This window comes from Xiphias gladius, chromosome 23 (assembly GCF_016859285.1).
Source record: "Xiphias gladius isolate SHS-SW01 ecotype Sanya breed wild chromosome 23, ASM1685928v1, whole genome shotgun sequence".
Taxonomy (NCBI): domain Eukaryota; kingdom Metazoa; phylum Chordata; class Actinopteri; order Istiophoriformes; family Xiphiidae; genus Xiphias; species Xiphias gladius.
In genome coordinates this window covers 16,831,749-16,850,214 of record NC_053422.1, presented here as the reverse complement: position 1 = coordinate 16,850,214, position 18,466 = coordinate 16,831,749, and the positions used below count along the sequence as shown (strand labels likewise).

At 40.8% G+C, this 18,466-nt stretch overlaps 2 protein-coding genes across 3 annotated transcripts; one reads left to right on the top strand and one right to left on the bottom strand.

Moving 5' to 3' along the window:
* The first annotated feature begins 456 nt into the window (after positions 1-456).
* Positions 457-4,797, top strand: arl3l1 (ADP ribosylation factor like GTPase 3, like 1). Of its 2 annotated transcripts, XM_040119231.1 has the most exons (6): positions 457-738; positions 1,766-1,909; positions 3,078-3,194; positions 3,731-3,781; positions 3,951-4,136; positions 4,350-4,797. In XM_040119231.1, the coding sequence occupies exons 1-6, from the start codon at positions 721-723 to the stop codon at positions 4,395-4,397; spliced, it is 564 nt and encodes a 187-aa protein (XP_039975165.1). In that variant the 5' UTR covers positions 457-720; the 3' UTR covers positions 4,398-4,797. The 2 variants fall into 2 exon arrangements, with proteins under 2 accessions (XP_039975165.1, XP_039975164.1); XM_040119230.1 differs by lacking the exon at positions 457-738 and having other exon boundaries at positions 1,209-1,909.
* Positions 4,798-8,552: 3,755 nt separating this feature from the next.
* On the bottom strand, positions 8,553-18,447 carry LOC120785730 (soluble guanylate cyclase 88E-like). The gene is made up of 18 exons (XM_040120603.1): positions 18,328-18,447; positions 17,978-18,118; positions 17,152-17,291; positions 16,848-16,982; positions 15,847-15,970; positions 15,627-15,746; positions 15,320-15,473; positions 15,068-15,154; positions 14,294-14,411; positions 13,613-13,742; positions 13,271-13,417; positions 11,102-11,248; positions 10,861-11,017; positions 10,670-10,779; positions 10,416-10,505; positions 9,513-9,671; positions 9,269-9,406; positions 8,553-9,092 (listed from the first exon to the last, which is right to left on the bottom strand). Exons 1-18 carry the CDS (start codon positions 18,445-18,447, stop codon positions 8,940-8,942), a joined length of 2,370 nt encoding a protein of 789 aa, XP_039976537.1. The 3' UTR covers positions 8,553-8,939.
* Positions 18,448-18,466: the final 19 nt, after the last annotated feature.

The following is an 18,466-nucleotide window of genomic DNA, read 5'->3' as shown; positions in this document are numbered from 1 at the left end:
AGAGCAGCTTTGTGGCGGATGGCATGTAATGGATATATGGGATGATAATGCTTTCCACTCATCTCCAAGAGAGGGATGGATGTGGGATTTGAGAGTTGATTTATGAACACAGAAATACAAAGTTCCCTGGTTCAACAACATGATATTATCCTTTGAAGTTTATGCGTTAAACTCTATGCAAACTGTCAGTCTTCATGCTGCCCTGAGTGTCTTTGTTTTTCTCCATTAACAGCATTTTTTGCCCCCTAGCCATATGGCAAAGTGTCTGAACCTTTTTTTTTTTACTCCTCATAATATCTTTGTATGAGACAGGAAGGGCTGTTTATTCAGTTTCCTCCTATAGCAGGTGGCTAAGGGATAATCCAGGTAAAGCCACTGCAAACTGGAGATGGAGGGATGGACAGAGGAAGGGGGGGGGGTGGATGGGGTGGCTCTTGCATGGATGACTAGGGCTAATTCTGGCCTCCTAATCCCAGTCCCAGCCCCCCTCCCCCTCTTCTTACTCGCTAACTCCACGGCGACGGTGAGGAGCAATTGACGCCCAGGTAGACATTACTATCACATACACACACAGCACTTAACCCATCCAAGTTCACTGAGGAGGGAGAGGGAAAAGAAAAAGGCTGCTGGTACCTTTTCTGGATAGCTAACACACCTGTGTGAGCTTCACTGGAGAATGTAGCTGCAGCCCTCCAGCCAAGCCACAGGAAACGCGCCACCATGGGAGAAGCTCAAAAGGTAAGTGACCTGATCTGGGGCAACAGGACTTATAAAACCAAATGTGAACCTTTGATATTTGTTTGATACAGAAGAATTTCTCACACGTGGATATGACTTTCATAGTATGAACCATGGAGTATGAATTATCAAGTGTTTTACAGAATTTCTGTGTGTAGATGCAGCTCTCAGCCATGATTGTTGGATTATCTAAATTCCTTGGCTTGTCACATTGTGTCGATACAATAGAAAAACTAGGATTATACATCTAAATGGAACCTCTGATGCCCTTTGATGTAAAGTTAATCACACATACACTGTAGTATCTATCACTTTGAATCAAATATTTAAAGCCACAGTGCGTCTTTTCTCAGTAGTTTGCAGTTGTGCAACCTTGCTTCAGACTAAACACAATAAATGGTGCACCATCATATGAACAGAGCTTTAATCAGCACCAGTGCTCTTCTCAATGAAGCAACAGATTAATTCCTTACAGACTGGGGGTGGGAGCTATTCAGGAGCTCCAGAATTTAGGGCTGGAGATTGGTCGGTGGGTGGGTGGAGCAAGATGGGCACGCATATGTGTGTTCAAGAGTGCTGTGTGTAAGGGGAGCATTGACCGCAAATAGGAAAGAAGTCAGTGGGATTTTCATCAATTTTCAGGTGTTAAGTATGTCATTAAGCTGTGCCTGTTTATTTACCTCTGGATATTATAAGACACATTGCAACCCTAAGGAGAGGAAAGATCTGGTCCTTTTTCTCACTGCAGTGTTGTGGTTTTCCATTGTCTGATTTTATTCTGGTCAACACCATAGTCATCATTTTATTATTACTGAACCGCTCACATGCTTTCGTATTCTAAAACAAAATATTACAAAATTGAATTACCCAATGACAAATGACCTTTCACGACACTTTTTGATTTCCACACAAGATTAGTATATTCTACAAGTACTGAAGGATGTTGGGAATGCTGCAGTCCTTTTACGGTCTGGATGGCTCTGATTTTTCCCTAGTCCTCTACCTGACTCTCTCTACCTCTATGCAGGGCTTACTCTCTGTCATTGAGAAACTGAAGGGATCCACAGAGCAGGAGGTCAGGATAGTGCTTCTGGGGCTGGACAATGCCGGCAAGACCACCCTGCTAAAGAACCTCGCCTCTGAGGATGTGAACACCATCACACCAACGCAGGTGAGGGGAAGCTTTATTTTAAAACTCACATGCTCACAGCCACACATCACGACCTTAAGGAAAGTCATATATCATATGGCATTAAGCAAGAAACACCACAATACTGACTAACACACTGGCAAATGATGTTTTTGTCTCCTTCGTTTTAATCCATTCATTTTACCATGAACACCTGAGCCACCTTATAACATCATTAACTAACGCTCATCATTAAGTGTATTTTAGATAAACAGGGTGCCTCTGCCAGAAATATTCCCTCAATATTCCTCAATGATAACTTTCAAAAGATATTTTGTATTTTCATGGTATTGTAACCCAGCATTAGAAGGTATCTAATCTTTGAGACCAGGTAGATAAGTGCATGGTCTCACTCAAAGTAATGAGATTCAGATGACCTTTGTTTTTTGACACTCTGTGAAATGAATAAATGGTCTTACTGTAAACATGCTCTAACCACAAATGAGTAAAATAATGCTGTGAGGATGAGCATCCTCTTATGCCGTATATTAAATACCCTTTCATCAGGAGATAAACCATGACCTTATATGACCTTCCTGATTTGTATGCTCGCGACACATTTTCTGAGAAGTCCCTTTTTTTAATCACCCCCTTCGTCTGTGATTATCTAACCTCTAATATGATTATCTAATACCTTTGCATTACTCTCACAAGACAAGACATAGAGCAGATATAATGCCAGGTCCTGGGCGAGTGTGACAGCTCGTCAGACACCAGGCAGAGAGGATTCAGTGCAGTACAAGATGGCAATAGTCACCGCACAGCTAAATCAGACTTGACAGATAAACACATACACTGCACTTGATCCTTCCAGTCTTATCCTCAGATTTGCTCCTCAGCTTGCCCTCAGGATAAAGTTGTTACACAATCTCACCAACTGAGACAGAAAGGAGCTGCATTACGGAAAACAACTACGGATTAACACAGTGACCATCACCTAGAGCATATGTTGCACTCCTGCTGCTACACAATGAGAGAGTAACCAAACAGTGATTAATTTAATACACACACCTGTGTAAGAGTCCATTGTCGCTTAATGGATTCCTTCTTAACCATTTGCAAGGCTTTCCAGGTGCTGTGTACTGGGTCAGTGTTAAACTGAAGGCAGTGATGTGCAGTACAGTGACTCCTGTTTTGGGTTTCACTTCAGGGCTTCAACATAAAGAGTGTTGCCTCTCATGGCATGAAACTCAACGTTTGGGACATTGGAGGACAGAGGAAGATCAGGCCTTTCTGGAAAAAGTACCTGGAAAACACAGACCTGTTGGTGAGTGACTATAGTAAACTTAACTCTAGTCCATTCGAACTTTATTCTTTAATTGGGTCTCCATTAGCTTCTTCAAAGTTGTTGCTAGTCGCTGAAAATACACTACAAAAAGAACATGATGAAAGCAATAGAAAGACTTGTCACTAAACCATAATAAAACACATAAATTATCACACCGTTTACAGTACAAAGAGATGATGAATATCGTATAATTTCTCAGGACAGGAGATCACACATATGCACAAGTTAAGCACTATAACTGTATCTTGATGAAGGTACTTCACACTAAAACTATAGTTTTGTGGGACCTTTTTGAAAGGATGTGACGGTATGTTTTATTCTCAGGTAAAACTAACTTGCTGCCCTACATGTGCAGCTTTATACTGAAAGAGTCACTGACATGCCGACAGAAAAATGTTGAGACCAAAGAAGAAATACTTAAGTCATGAAATTTTTTTTATTCACTTGTAATAACTAGAGGTGCTATTTATTACAGTTGAGAGTATGACTTGACTGTTATGTATTTCTTCTTTCAGATTTATGTTATCGACAGTGCAGACAAGAAGCGGTTTGAAGAGACGGGACTGGTGAGCTTGATGTAGTTCTCATTTCTGCATGCAAATACATTCTGACAAAAACCATAGCAAAATGACCTTAAGTTAATAATAAAATTTATATTTGTGAAAGTAACTGGTTTGTTGTTTTTTTTTAAAAAGTCAATAACTTAACAGAAATTGTTTGTGTACCAATGTGCAGGAGCTGTCCGAGCTGATCGACGAGGAGAATCTAAAAGGTGTTCCAGTGCTCATCTTTGCCAACAAACAGGATCTGGCCGCAGCGTCACCAGCCAGTGAGATCGCTGAGGGACTCAACCTGCATACATACCGGGACCGTGAGTGGCAGATTCAGGCCTGCTCAGCTGTGTCTGGGGAGGGAGTTCAGGTCAGACCCAGCTTGATTTATTGTTTTCTCCTGCAGATGCTGCTGCACAACATTGTACTGAAGATCAGTCTGAACTGATTAAATTGAGACTTTTTTTATTTGTATCAACAACCTCTTTGACTTTCTTAGTGTGATGTTTTTGATTATATTCTATCTTTAAACAGTTTGATTATGAATCTGATTTTGATAGTTTTATTTTCATTTCTCCAACAGGATGGCATGAACTGGATTTGTAACAACATTGTGAACAAGAAGAAGTGAACCAGTGTCAACACTGAACAGAGTCAAACTGAGAACCAGCATCTCATAAGGGATTTAAAAAAATGTTTCACTTCATTTAATATCCAAACGTCACCTATGAAAGATCCTACTCCCGTCACGGATTTGAAAAATAATTTTGTTTTTACAATTTATGTCATTTTTATGAAAATTTTGCAAAAATGTAGCTAATTTAAATCTAAATTTTTTAGCTACAATAAGTGAATTAAAAACTTATTAAGAATTGTTGTACCCTAAAAATGTATGTTTTTGTTCCCCTTATCCCAAGGATCCTTGTCTGGTGAATCTGTGTGCTCTCTTAAATACTGAAAAAAACCAAGCTGAGTGTGTAGCCATGTAGAACTGTTGGGGTTTGTCAGTTACATAGACACCAGTTCAGTGTGAGTGTAAAGTATGTGTTTTGAGATTTTTGACAATAAAATAATTAGTAATTTCTGCTATTTTGGTTTCTTGTAATCACATTCTCCAGGCATGCATACATAAAAACATACACAACAAAAAAATAAGAGCAGACATATTAATGGTTGAGCAATAGTTTTAAAAACTGTCATTGAAAAACAGAAAACACATGACTGTGTCTGTAAATGCCAGTGCTTCCGTGACTGACTTGAGGAACAATTACAAGCTGATCCGCTGTTGCTCAGCTGTCATCTTGCTTTATTTCCACACCACGATGACAAGCTCTTATATTGTATGGTGAGAGAGAGACTAGTTGAAAAGCAAGATTAAGAGAGAAGAGAGTCTACAATTATGCACTCATATGGCAGAACAAAGTATCAAAACTGCAAGGCAGAGCACAACAAACAGTGCAGGAAATTACACGCAGAGAGTCTGCCTAATTTTCAGCAATGACAATTTTTCTCATAATATTTGTTTTATATGTTAAAACTGGGACTATTACCGGGCATGACGTCTCTCTCGCAGTAATGTATATGTGTACGTCTGCTGTTAGAGCTTGTCTGGAAGCCTTTTCACAGACGTACTTGGCCATATTACACCTGTCATGTCCAGCTGGGAAAACTGTCTGTTCTCCAAGCTGAAATACAAATAGTCTTCTTTGCGGGAGCAACTCTGAGGTAAAATCTTTCCGCTCTAAGATCCACAAAACACATTGTTCAGCCCATTGATTTCAAAACACTTCCTCAGTCTTTACCCACATGCGGTTCATCTTTCCCAAAACTACCACCCCCACCCCCCCAACCCACCGCCACTCCCCCGAAGGTTTGAAGGCCCACACAGCCCTGTGGTCTTTCTTCACATACTTGTCCTTTAGACTGACCTTGATGTAGGCTAAATCCTCCATTCAGCCATTTTAGCTCTACACAGCTGCAGCTGGATTTAATGGATCTTTTGTTTATATTGTCTGCGGCTGTAATTAACCATCTGAAAGCACTCTAAAGTCCCATCAGCTGGCAGGCTTTGTTCTGTGCCCTCCTCTACATGAAATTACTTTAACGAATATTTCCTTATTTTCTCTTGTCTGGTATTTATGAGTGGTTTTGAAAAAAAGACAGCTTTCTGGTTTACTTGCTTATTGTTAACAAAATGACTGAATATTGGTAGAATAATTGAGTCATCTCCAGGGAGATTAAATGTGGAGCAAGTCCTAAAACCTTTATTAGGCATTAACTCCTGTTTAGGGAGCACAGCAGGGGTGTGGGACTAGTTACACCTTGTACTAAAGGATCATTATGGCTGTTTAAAAAAGACAAGACAGCACAGGAGCTGGGCTGGTGACAAGATGAGTTTGCACTTTGCAGTGTGTTGTTCAATGTTGCTTCTCTGACCAACAGGTGGCAGCATTGGAGAGCCTGATCAATCTCAGGGCTGATGAGGAGGCTCTGTTCTTGATTTGGCACAATTTAATTTCCCCGATTTCATTTCCTGTCCCAAAACTCATGTTTAATTGGGCGGATAATTTTATTCCTGCCCAGTTTCAGAAGAATACCAGTAAATTGTAGGCCTAAATCAATTTTTTGTAGAGTCCATAGGCTACAGGTGGTTCAGCCATGCATATTGTAGTTTTAGCTCTGTACATATTTCAACTCAGTACACATCCGCCTGATTAAGATCTCCTATTACATCCATTTGTATACTTGAAAACACATTGTTGAGGGGATATGATGTCACTTCCATGCTAGTGGCCCCTCATCAAGAGTTGCCATGGCAACCCCTCCCTGTTATTCGTGGTCCACCAGCCACCGCTCTTCTTCAATCGAGTCCTCCCTCTCTGGTCCTCCATTTCTTTCGTTTCCCTAAGCTGTGCTCATCAAAAGACACTGCACCAACACATTCCAGGTAAGAACAAAAGACAGACAACAGACAAAAGACTGTGCTTGTTTCCTTATAAATATACAGTAGTCCATGGAATTTTGTAGCTGAAATTAATGCTGAATTGTTAACAAGCTCAACATTGCACAAAAAAAAGTATTGTGTTAAATACGATACAAAATCATTGTTTTATGCTATTTGTGGTCATTGTTTCAAACAGGTTGATTTATCATTAGACATGATTAACTTGCTTTAGAGCTCCACTTGAATTAGTATCTTAATATTACTACTGTACTAATGTGAATGTTCATCTGTGCATGTGGTAAACCAAACTAAAAGATGTCTTTCTGCTTAAGGCTGCAACAAAGAATCCACAAACCACAAAGGCCACATATCCTCCCATCATGCCGGACGTCACCCATCTGGCCTCTATGAAGCCACAGTTGCCCTCAGTGACTCCACAGTCCAGTTTCAATGCTACCGCGTTGACCCCAAGTCTCCTGACCACCACCACATTGCTCCCATGGCAGGAGTTGCACATGCAAGTGCACACGATCCTGATCATTGTTATTTTTTTTGTGGTCTGCTTACTGCTCCTGCTGGCCTTCTTATATGCATTCTGCTTCCACTGCTCCATCGGTTCATCCCCTAAAGACTCACACAGAGCCAACGGATGCAGCCTAGATCGTGAGGACACCACCTATAAGTGCAGTTCATCTGATATCCAGTCAGTGGGGAACATTGTCTGACTGGGACACTGACCCAGGATAACTGATATTTAATTGTCTATCAATGTATTTATGTTAGGATTATGCTGTTCTCAGTTAAGTGGTGTGTATGGATGTGTGTTGCAGTACTGAGTAGCAGATTGTAATTACAAATTGCTTAAATCAAAGCATGAGCTTTGATACATTGATTTAACTCCCATTTGAATTGATATTCCTCTATGCCTGATATTGCCTTTTGCAGTAACAGGAACACTATGACAAAAATGTATTTGTCATTCATTTTGAAACTTAAATACAAGGACATAAAAGGATTGTTTACCAGGCTTCCTACTAAGGTGGAGTTTAAATAAGATGCAGGTACACATGCATGACAGGTGAGCACACAGACACGCAATAAAAACATATCCATATATACATATCCATGGAGAAATGTGTTCAATAAAAAAAAAGTGTAAAACATATGCTAATGTAAATCTGAGTATGAACGCGGATGCCTTTGAGTGAAAAGGCAAGACAAACAATAACAAACCAATCCACAGACAGCTCAGCAGTCGCCTCTCTTTATTTTTACTGAGCTGACAAACGTTTACATTACGCTGTGGCTGTTTATTTGACAAGACTGATACAGAATAATGAATTCTGACATTCAAGATGAAGTAGAGATGAGGGAAAGGGACAGAGGAGAGACTGTGATTTCTTTTCTCACAGGATGTAACAAGATGTCAAATCTACAAGGTGTAGCAGAACAAACAGTACAGGAAATAATTGAGCTTGTGTCCAGCTGAACCACATGGCAGTGAACACTCTTTGGTACTAAAACATATTACACAATGGGTACACATAACACATTTTTCAGTGTTGACTTTTTAGTGTAAATTGCCTTGAGATGACTGATGTGAGCTATTAACTAACTCTGCTGAGGAGGTTATGGTTTTACCTTTGTCTGTTTGTTTGTAGGTTTACACATAAAGTGCTCAACCGATTTGCACCAAACCTGGTGCAGGGATGGGGCATGGGCCATGGAAGAACCCATTATAAACTGGTGCGGATCCAGGAATTTTTTTGATCACTTTCCTTAACATTGCCTTGGCAGACATATGCACTCTACTGAGTGCCATTCTATTTGGAGGAGTGTCTGTTCTCTCATGGGGCTGATGGAGCTCTAAGGCAGCTGTTCAAAATGATCAAAGTGTAAAATTAACACTGATGGCTGTGACTGATTTCTGTATTGTCAGAGCTAAATAAGCACTGATGATTTTGCTGTGCAACGTACCACCACACAAGGCCACTAGTGATTTCATGCATTACAGTCTAGTCCATGTACAAACAACATGTCATCAGAGATTGCCATGGTATCACCACAAGAGTGCCTCCAAAAAAGGCAAAATAACAGCAAAAACTGCATTCCTATCTGGCATTGGGCCTAACATTCAGTGCTTTGAGTCAGTTATACATTAAGCGCTTAGAAACAGTCAAATATATTACTGGCTATATCGTCGGCTAGCGTCTGCTTGGGCGCCGTTATTCATGACACGGAGCACATGGCACTCTTGGAGCAGTGGGAGTCACAGGAGCTGTCACGGGACTCCATGATGGAGTCTCTGCCGTCAGACTCTGGTGAATCCAGTTCCAGGTGAGAGTCTTGGAGGCCGTCCTGCAAAGCATCCTTATAGTGGGACTGGGGAGGGAACAGTTCATTTTATCACACCAAAAACAAAACAGTAGGTGTAAAACAAGACTAACAGCTAGTAATAACCCAGGCAAATGAATCATCAAAAAGAAGAATTTGAGGTTAAATCAGTCATTAAAAAGTCCAGCAATTTAGAAATCCAAGCACTAGATATTCTCTCTCACTTTATGAACAGACATCTCCTCTACCCGGCACTCCTCCATCGACTCCTCCAGAGAATGGCCTGAAATCTCCATCTTGATACGATGAGAGCGAATAGATTTGACATCATCCTCGTCCTCCCCTGCCACCAGAGGAAAAACCTGGGGGCAAAGACAGAAGGAGACTCGAGAAATCAGAGATGATGACGGTGGCAGTAAAGTAAATGAGAGTGTACACCATTCAAGCATGTCTTAGCTGAATTTTTACCAGTCCCTCCTCATCCCCTGTGGCCTCTGGGCCTGAGATGGTGGCCTTGCTGATGGCCTTGCTGATGGTCTGAGTCTCAAACTGAGGACACGCTGCCTGAGCATTCCCGTCCTTGTCCCTCTTTCCTTTCAGCCAGTAAGTCTCAATTTCAACATTCCCCTAAAAATGGAGGAAGAGAAGAAAAAAGTAAAATAGAGATTTAGGTTTGCACAAAAGATGCAAAAATATTCAAAGACATACTGTACACTCATAGGGACAATTTCCTTTATGGACGGGGGCAAAATGGAAGCCAGCAGATTTTCAATAGTCAAATTCAAGTCACTGATGGTATCTTGAGATTGGCACCTGTAATCAGCTGCCTCAGAAACCTTTGGGAGTCACTTTGCTGGAATTATCGCTAAATGTACAGCCTCAAAGTCAGACCCACTAATAATATAGACTGAAAAATCAACTAGCAAGCTGCAATTACCAGCTCTGAATACTAAGTGTGCTGACTTCCCAGAGCCAAAACATTGTGAATTTTTATTTTATATTTTTTACACTCAGAAATGTTTATTATGCCTGATTGCTGATAAGCAAATCTTCCATTAAAACTTTACTGCCTAAATTCTGGGTCCCATGTAGGTTGTGCACAGTGTGGAGATAAGATGTATTTACTTTTGAGTGGAGACGTGCACTTTATACTTTATTTAAGCATCTTTAACACATCTGTTTGTGTCTTCCTTGCTGTATATAGTTTAATTGTTCCATGTTGGATAAATAAAAGTTCCCTGAACTGAATTGAACTGAACTGTGCGTTTCTCGTACATTCTACAGCAAATGATAACATGCTGTTAAAATGACTGAGTAAATGCAATTAATGTGGTGGGTATAGTTGCTATGGTGACAGTTTTGACCCTTGACCTTGATGGTAATGATGCCCCTCCTTTCGAAAATGAAGTGACTTCCTTTCAGGTGCTCATAGGTGGCACTGCTGAGCTGTATGTGCATCTCCTGATTGAGACAGAGAATGACCAATCACAACAAAGTCACACAAAACTGGTCCATCACTTCATTAATTACATGTAGACATTCTGACTCAGTTTCTCCTTGCTGTTCTTAGTGTTTTTTTCCTCCCATGAGTTATCATTGTCCTTTCACTCATTACTTTTCCGTACCTTGCCATTGCTCTCCATGGCAGATGCAGTGTGGACTGTGTCACCATGCAGACCGTAACGTGGCATCTTATGTCCCACCACGCCTGCCACAACCATGCCAGAGTGGATCCCTGCAACCAGGACAACAGGTTAGTTCACTCAGTCAAATGTCAACATAGACACGCTGACAAGTTCGCACACATTCTACCCACCAACACGAATCTGTATGTTGTTGCCGTTGGAGGGGTCTTTTAAGTGATCAATGGAGCGCACCATGTCTAGGGCCATGTCACAAATATTATGAGCGTGGTACTTAGTCTTCTCTGGAGCCCCAGCAACCACCATGTAGGCATCTCCAATTGTCTCAACCTGGAAAGGAGAGCAACAGCAGCTCCTCCAGAGGAGAACTTATGTATAAAGTGAATTGCACAGAGGAAAAACATATACACAAACCTTGAAGACGCGATGCTTCTCGCTGAGAGTGTCAAACAGCGTGTACATGGTGTTGAGCATGGAGACCACCTGCATTGGAGTGATGTGGCTGCAAATGCGAGTAAACCCCACTACATCACTGAAGAGAATGGTCACATCTGGGAACACCTGGGAAGAAAGTGATAAGAGAGTTGATGAGCAGGCAGGTTGAGAAGGGAGGCAGGCATTCATGGACTATTTTTGATGTTTATACTGTTATGCAACCTCAGCAAGCAACTCTAACTTAGCCTGAATTTCACTATAGCAAAAAGTCTCCAATAGGATGACTACACAATAGTAAGAATGCAGAGCATTTATATGGATGAGAGAGAGTGTGTGTGTGTGTGTGTGTGTGTGTGTGTGTGTGTGTGTGTGTGTGTGTGTGTGTGTGTGTGTGTGTGTGTGTGTGTGTGTGTGTGTGTGTTTAGCTACCTGTTCACTATCTACATTGGGGAAGAGAAGAACTCAGTTTGTTCTTTGAGATACAAGATTCAATTTTTTAAGTGCTTTGTTACATGAATGTGATTTCAAGACAGTTAAATGAGAATATGGATACCAATCTAGAGTCTGTACAATAAATATGAAGGTACAGCCAGCAGCCGGTTAGCTTAGCTTAGCATAAAGACGGGAAATAGGGGGAAACAGCTAGCTCCTCTAAACACTTAGCCTGGCTCTGCAAAATCTGCTTTCCAAGACCTCTGAAGCTCACTAATTAAAATGTTACGTCTTGTTTGTATTTTGTTTGGATAGAGCTTTAGATAGAGCTAGGCTAGCACTTTTCCCTGTTTCCGGTCTTTGTGCTAAGCTAAACTGACCAGCTGCTGTAACTTTATTTTTACCATATAGCCATGAGAGTGGTATCAATCTTCTCATCTAACACTCAGAAAGAAAGCTGATGAATGTATTTCCCACAATGTTAAACTATTGTTTTAAAGAGCAGGGAATGAAAAAAAGAATGGGATTGTTGCTTCTGTTGTTTTACGCACTTGGGGTGTAAAATCATAGGAGAATTGTGACATATACACAGATCAGCTACAACATTAAAACCACTTGCCTATTTTGTGTAGGTTCCCCTCGTGTGGCCAAAACAGCTCTGACCAGTTGAGGAATGGACTCAAAAAAGCCTCTGAATGTGTCCTGTGGTATCTTAGACAATAGCATCAGATCCTTTAAGTCCTGTAAGTTGCGAGGAGAGGCCTCCATGGATTTATCTTGTTTTTTTAGCACATCTTACAGATGCTAAAGCAGATTGAGATTTGGGGAATTTATAGGCCAAGTCAACACCTCGAACTCTTTGTGTTATTCCTCAAACCATTCCTGAACAATTCTTTTTTTTTTTTTTTTTTTTTTTTTTTGCGCCATATGGCAGGGCGCATTATCCTGCTGAAAGAGGCTACTGCCATCGGAGAATATTGTTGCCATTAACGCTAGTACTTGGTCTGCAACCATGTTTAGGTAGGTGGTTCGTGTCAAAGTAACATCCACATGAATGCAAGGTCCCAAGCTTTCCCAGCAGAACACTGCCAAGAGCAACACGCTGCCTCCACAAACTTGCCTTTTTCCAGGTAATCAATGCAAGAGCACAGTGGACAGGGGTCAGCATGGGCACTCTAACAGGTCCGCAGCTACGCAGCCGCCTATACAGCAAGCTGTGATGCACTGGGTGTTCTAAAAGTTTTCTTTCATAGCCAAAATTAAGGTTTTCAGCAATTTGTGCTACAGTAGCTCTTCTGCGGGATCAGACCAGACGGGCTAGTCTTTGCTCCCCATGCCTATCAATGAGCCTTAGGCGCCCATAACCCCGTCACCAGTTCACCAGTTGTCCTTCCTTTAACTATTTTTGGTAGGTACTAACCACTGCATACCGGGACCACCCCACAAGACCTGCCATTGTGGAGATGTTCTGACCCAGTTCTCTAGCCATCACAATTTGGCCCTTGTCAGCATCACTCAGATCCTTAAGCTTGCCCATTTTTCCTGTTTCCAGACCATCAACTTCAAGAACTGACTGTTCACTTAATGCCTAATATATCCCTTTCCTTGAGAGGTTCCACTGTAACAAGATAGTCAATGTTATTCACTTCACCTGTCACTGGATTTAACATTGTGGTTGATCACTGTACTTTATAGGGCACTGTCTACAATCCTGACCTCACATGTGTTTACAGCAGGCTCTCCTTTGCGCAGCCTTTTAGCCACTGGCTTGGGAATCATCCTGTACAGAAGGTCATCAGTCTTCTTCATCTCATAGTCCAACATCTTCATGCTCTCCTCCAGCTTACTGGACTTCTTTTGCTCCTGCATTCACAATGGCAGTAAGACAGAAAAACACTGTAAATTTGCATCTATTTCTTTTATCTCAGGCCTGCGGGCAGAAGGTTATCTGGGGTTGCTAGACTGAAAGAAGGGCTTCAGAGCAACTTTGCATAATACAGAGTGACAAGTGAGCTGGTCATTCATAATAAAATACAGCTGCACTTTGGCTCAAGGAACCTGTATGAGAGCTCTCTTGAGCTCCTCTGACTGCTGGGTCCCCGCCAAAACCAGATCTCTGCTGGAGTCGTGCATGCTCAGGTCATTGATGTACAAGCCAGTCTTAAACATAGCACTCAGACTCTCCATCCTGTACACACATTTAACAGGCAGTTAAAGAGAGAAAAATAACAGAAAATTTACAACAACTGAATGAATAAGATAGCAGTATCTGTAAAATTTTAGGAATTAAAAGGCTGTATTTCTGAGGGATATTATTTGATTAGTTTCCCTAACTATAAGTAATGTAAGTTTTGTCAATACGGGCATAAGGGCATTTACTTGCAAAACAAATTGTTTTAGAAGAGGAGGGAGATGTTTTGGTAATGTACTCTGTGGAAAACACTCCCAGTTGCGAATGGGTTCCCATTACGCTCACAAGAGCTGCACTGTCTGATTACAGGCTAATTAGCAGCTCATTTCATGCATGGTAAGTGCTGTTAGAATGGGCCCCTGATTTGATTCACTGCCCAGGCTTTTATTTCCTGCCTCGTAATTCAGTTTCGCTCTTGCTGCTTTTTAGAATGTTTTACTTTTCAACTGCAGCATATTAATAAAGATCTGTGTCCTGTGTGTGTGTGTGTGTGTGTGTGTGTGTGTGTGTGTGTGTGTGTGTGTGTGTGTGTGTGTGTGTGTCCTTACACAGGAGTTCCAAGGAAGATGATGGACTCCCACTCTGGCATGTATCTCATTTGTCCTTTTAGTTTCAGGCAGCGGCTCCCATCGCCCCAGCTTTCCATCGCATTAGCGCTGTTACCGTCTAAAAGAGGAGCACATTCAGTTTCCAAAAAGACAAATATCTAGAGATCTGCGTTAGGTTAAATTTTAGCATTAAAAGTAAATAATAACTGCACTGTGTATAGAGTGTCATTCTAATGGGTATGGCAGTTTAGCATTTTTAAAAGGAATAGTTTAACATTTTGGGAAATATGCATATATTTGCTTTCTTGCCAACAGTTAGACCACTCTCATATCTATATGTTTTAATATGAAATTGAAGCCAGCAGCCAGTTGGCGTAACTCAGTTTCATTTCAGTTTTTGTACATATTAAACAACTGAGATAACTAGTGAACTTAAGGGGGGTTGGTAGGTCGATTTTTTGTTACCTTCTGACAGAGCCAGACCAGCTTTTACCCTATGTTTTCAGTCAATGATGCTAACTTAAGCTAACCCTCTGCTAAGCCTCTACATGAGAGAGGTATCAGTCCTATCATCAAGTCAACAACTCTCAATAAGAAAGCAAATAAGCATATTTCCCAAAATGTCAAACTATTCCTTTAATTTGAGATTGTTATGTATCTATCTCTGTTTTTTAGTTTTTTAATAGTTTTATTTTGTCATTGTCAGCCAGACCATTTCAGTGTCTGTATGCCCAGGTCTTGCTATGTGCTTTTAGATAACAGAAAGGTCATGACCTTTGTAATCATCTCCAATGATGGACTGGAAAGCCATGAGCTCCACATCTACGTCAGCAGAGCGACTGGCATTTTCATAGTCGGAATCTGTGAAAAAACAGGGTCAACTATCAGAACTATTCACATTTATATTCACACCCTCCACCTATGACAAACAGAGCTGGGATCAGTCCCACTAAATTCAATCAATTTAAGTAGAGTCAAGACATCAAACAATTCAATTTCAGCAACTGCAAGACCTCCTGATCTGACCACAGGCCTGCGAGCCCTTGCCCACCAGACACACACCCCTGCGAGTGTTTACATGGCTCCCACTCTTACTCTGGACTCGGTTGTGAAGGTTCCTCTCTCTCTTCACAGGCTCCTTGGACATGATCTCAAACAGATTGTTCGGGTGGGAGATGATCTGTGTACAGATTACAAAGTCAGTATTCTCAACACTCATCAGCAACGTGTTTAAAGCTAATATTTTAAGATACATTGTTGTTTATTGCAGAATGGTGTAGCTGAAGTTTGACCTGAATTGTCTGAAATGGGGACATGTAAAGTGATGTCTTACCATGTTCCAGGTGAACTCCACTAAGGGGCGAGCCAGCAAGAAGGCATCATTGATCTTCTTCCCATCCAGATCAGGGAAGACTGTAGCCAGACCTGAGCCGACATTATGCACCACCATGTCCTAAAGAATCAAAGAATCACCAATGGTTCATTCACTTAACCATTCATTTCATTCATTAACTGCCCTTGGTACAATGAGGAGGGTAACTCAGAAGGAGTACCTGTCTGAAGACGATATTAAAGGGGAAGACCTCAAAGAAGAAGTCTGAAGTAATGGGCAAAATCTCCTGCTCTTCCTCATCCTCCTTCATGATGTAGCGGTAAGCAGAGTTGTCAAAGTTCAGTCTGCACAGACAGTCAGATCAATATGTTTTCTGAAGTTTAAAGTGTGGTTGATGACGTTTTCAGATCCTTAAGTAAAAGTACCAGTACAAAACTGTAAAAGTACAGAAGTATTATCAGTAAAATGTAATTAAAGTATCGACAGTAAATGTATTTGTTTGGCAGAAAAATGCCCCTGTGGCTGAAAACTTATCATATATTTATTTATTGATTGGTAGTACTGATGCATCAATACATAATTAGCATTTAATTGTTGTGGTTAGCCTTTAAATATTTGTACACAGTTAGGTAGTTTAGTCCTACTTAAATGTTTGGATGTTTCTATAATCTTTGTTCTTTTTTGGTAAAATACTGGGCAATTTTATCTCTTTAGGTCTCAAACAGTTATTTAAATGAGGCCATCTGAGAAGTTTAGACGGGAAATCACTCCATGGTGGAACAATGAAACTCATAGACACCAAAAACTGGTCAAGGGACCCCACCAAGACACTTTTTTTGTAAGAGGTCACAAGCCAAAAGGATTGTAACCACTGGTTTCATATGTTTTTTTTAATGTAAAATCCTACTCTTTAAATTAAGTAGTACTGTTAATAGTTGCTTTTCAGGCTGCCAAAAACATGTATTGCAGTAAAAATTACAATATTTCCCTTTTAAATATAGTGGATTAGAAGTATGAAGTAACATAAAACCGAAATACAAAGTGTAAGTACCTGTAAAACTGTACTTATGTATAGTACTTGAGTAAATGCACTTATTTACTTTCCACCAGTGATTAAAAAAAGCTTTGTATGTGTGTGTGTGTGTGTGTGTGTGTGTGTGTGTGTGTGTGTGTGTGTGTGTGTGTGTGTGTGTGTGTGTGTGTGTATGTGTTTGTGTGTACCTCATGGTGACATGGGAATAGTCTCCAACCATCTGCTCAGACAGCACCTCCACATGGATGTCAGTGTCATAGAACTGTTTCCCCATCTGCCTCAGCTGACCCATGGCGTAGTGCAGGTAGCCTTTACGCTTACTCCTGCAGGTCAAAGAGGAAGAAAATTCAATATCTTTCTAAATATATTAATGGCACAGCTTTCAATATTTATGCTCTGTTCTCCTATTTTTACCTTTTACCTCTGATGCCTGATAGTCTATCCCCCCCCCCCCATCCCCCGCCCTCTGCCCTCCTCCTAATCCTCTCAGACCTGTAGTGAAGGGTGACTCCAGTGGCAGACTCCTCCTGGCAGAAGAAGGTTGGGGGCTGCACCTTGGGGTAGCTGAAGCGCAGGTATTCATGGAGGTTGTCAAGGCCGTTGACAAAGTCACGTACATGACGGCCCAAAACCTGAAGGCAGAGACGGGGGGTGTCACGTCTAAGACAGTTGCTGTAGCTTTCTTAAGAGAATTCCTAAAGGGACTCTACACTGATTTTACACAAAAAGGTCATCATGGGTAGAGCTAACCATCCTGTGAAACCACTTGCATAATGTCTTTTTTGCAGCTCTGGAGGAAAACTTAGTCAAAACTGAGAACATAACCCCTGATGATGTCTTCAGAGTTACATCTTTGATCTATTTTAGCACACTGAAACAAAACAGACGTTGGTTGCTAATAAGGGCTGGGAAGAATGACCAATAATCCAATGAGTGTCTGTATGAGTGTATGTACTCCATTTATAACCCCTTATTTGCTAAGATGTGCAAAATCTTAAAGGTTGGACATTTATGTGACATGCCCTAATTTTGATGAAAAACTACTCACAATAATCTCTTAGACTGGATTGAGAGATTTTGTTTCAAAATGTCAACCAAAAAAAAGACACAATAAGATATATATATATATATATATATATATATATATATATATATATATATATATATAAATGAAAAGCAAATGTTTGAAACCTAACAATTCATTAGCAAAAAAGAAGTACTAAGGATACATACTGTAATTTCACTGTGTATTTAATAATTCTCCCACATATCTACCAAAAGAAAACACAGATCTGACATTTCGCAGATCTTTTCTCACCTTGAGGATCCTGTCATAGCCATACTTCCCTACAAAGCCCAGGAAGTAGACACCCCAGGAGTTCATCAGCTCATTGTAAGGCGTGCCTGTCACTCCACTGGCTGCTTTTGCAATACGGGGAATCACACTCTCGCTATACACCTGCAGATACACATATGCAGACATTATCGCTGAGAAAAATAGATTTTGTTGACATCAGGTGTATGAAGCTTTACAGGGCAAAGCAGAGTGACCTGCAAATAAGTTGACTTGGATGCACATAGCCAGTAAAGACCTCATAGCTATTATTATTCTATGCATACATACAGCATTACTTCATATTACTCATTTCAAAAGCATAGACACTGTACCTGGTGGGTGACAAAGGAGTGCAATCTGACATCTGCTCTCTCTCTGACCAGCTTCCATACATCATCTCCGTATGACTCCTTGATGAAGTCATGAAGACTCTCACACAGCAGCCCGTACATTTTATCTTTCTGGATTGAA

Excerpts from the sequence above, each read along its gene's own strand:
- arl3l1 (XM_040119230.1), top strand. The coding sequence starts at position 1,679 with ATGTTGGGAATGCTGCAGTCCTTTTACGGTCTGGATGGCTCTGATTTT. Across the intron at positions 1,910-3,077 it reads ACACCATCACACCAACGCAG|GGCTTCAACATAAAGAGTGT; the intron begins GTGAGGGGAAGC and ends GTTTCACTTCAG. Across the intron at positions 3,782-3,950 it reads GGTTTGAAGAGACGGGACTG|GAGCTGTCCGAGCTGATCGA; the intron begins GTGAGCTTGATG and ends ACCAATGTGCAG.
- LOC120785730 (XM_040120603.1), bottom strand. The coding sequence starts at position 18,447 with ATGTACGGGCTGCTGTGTGAGAGTCTTCATGACTTCATCAAGGAGTCA. Across the intron at positions 15,474-15,626 it reads TGGAGTTCACCTGGAACATG|ATCATCTCCCACCCGAACAA; the intron begins GTAAGACATCAC and ends ATCTGTACACAG. Across the intron at positions 11,018-11,101 it reads AGAAGCATCGCGTCTTCAAG|GTTGAGACAATTGGAGATGC; the intron begins GTTTGTGTATAT and ends TCTCCTTTCCAG.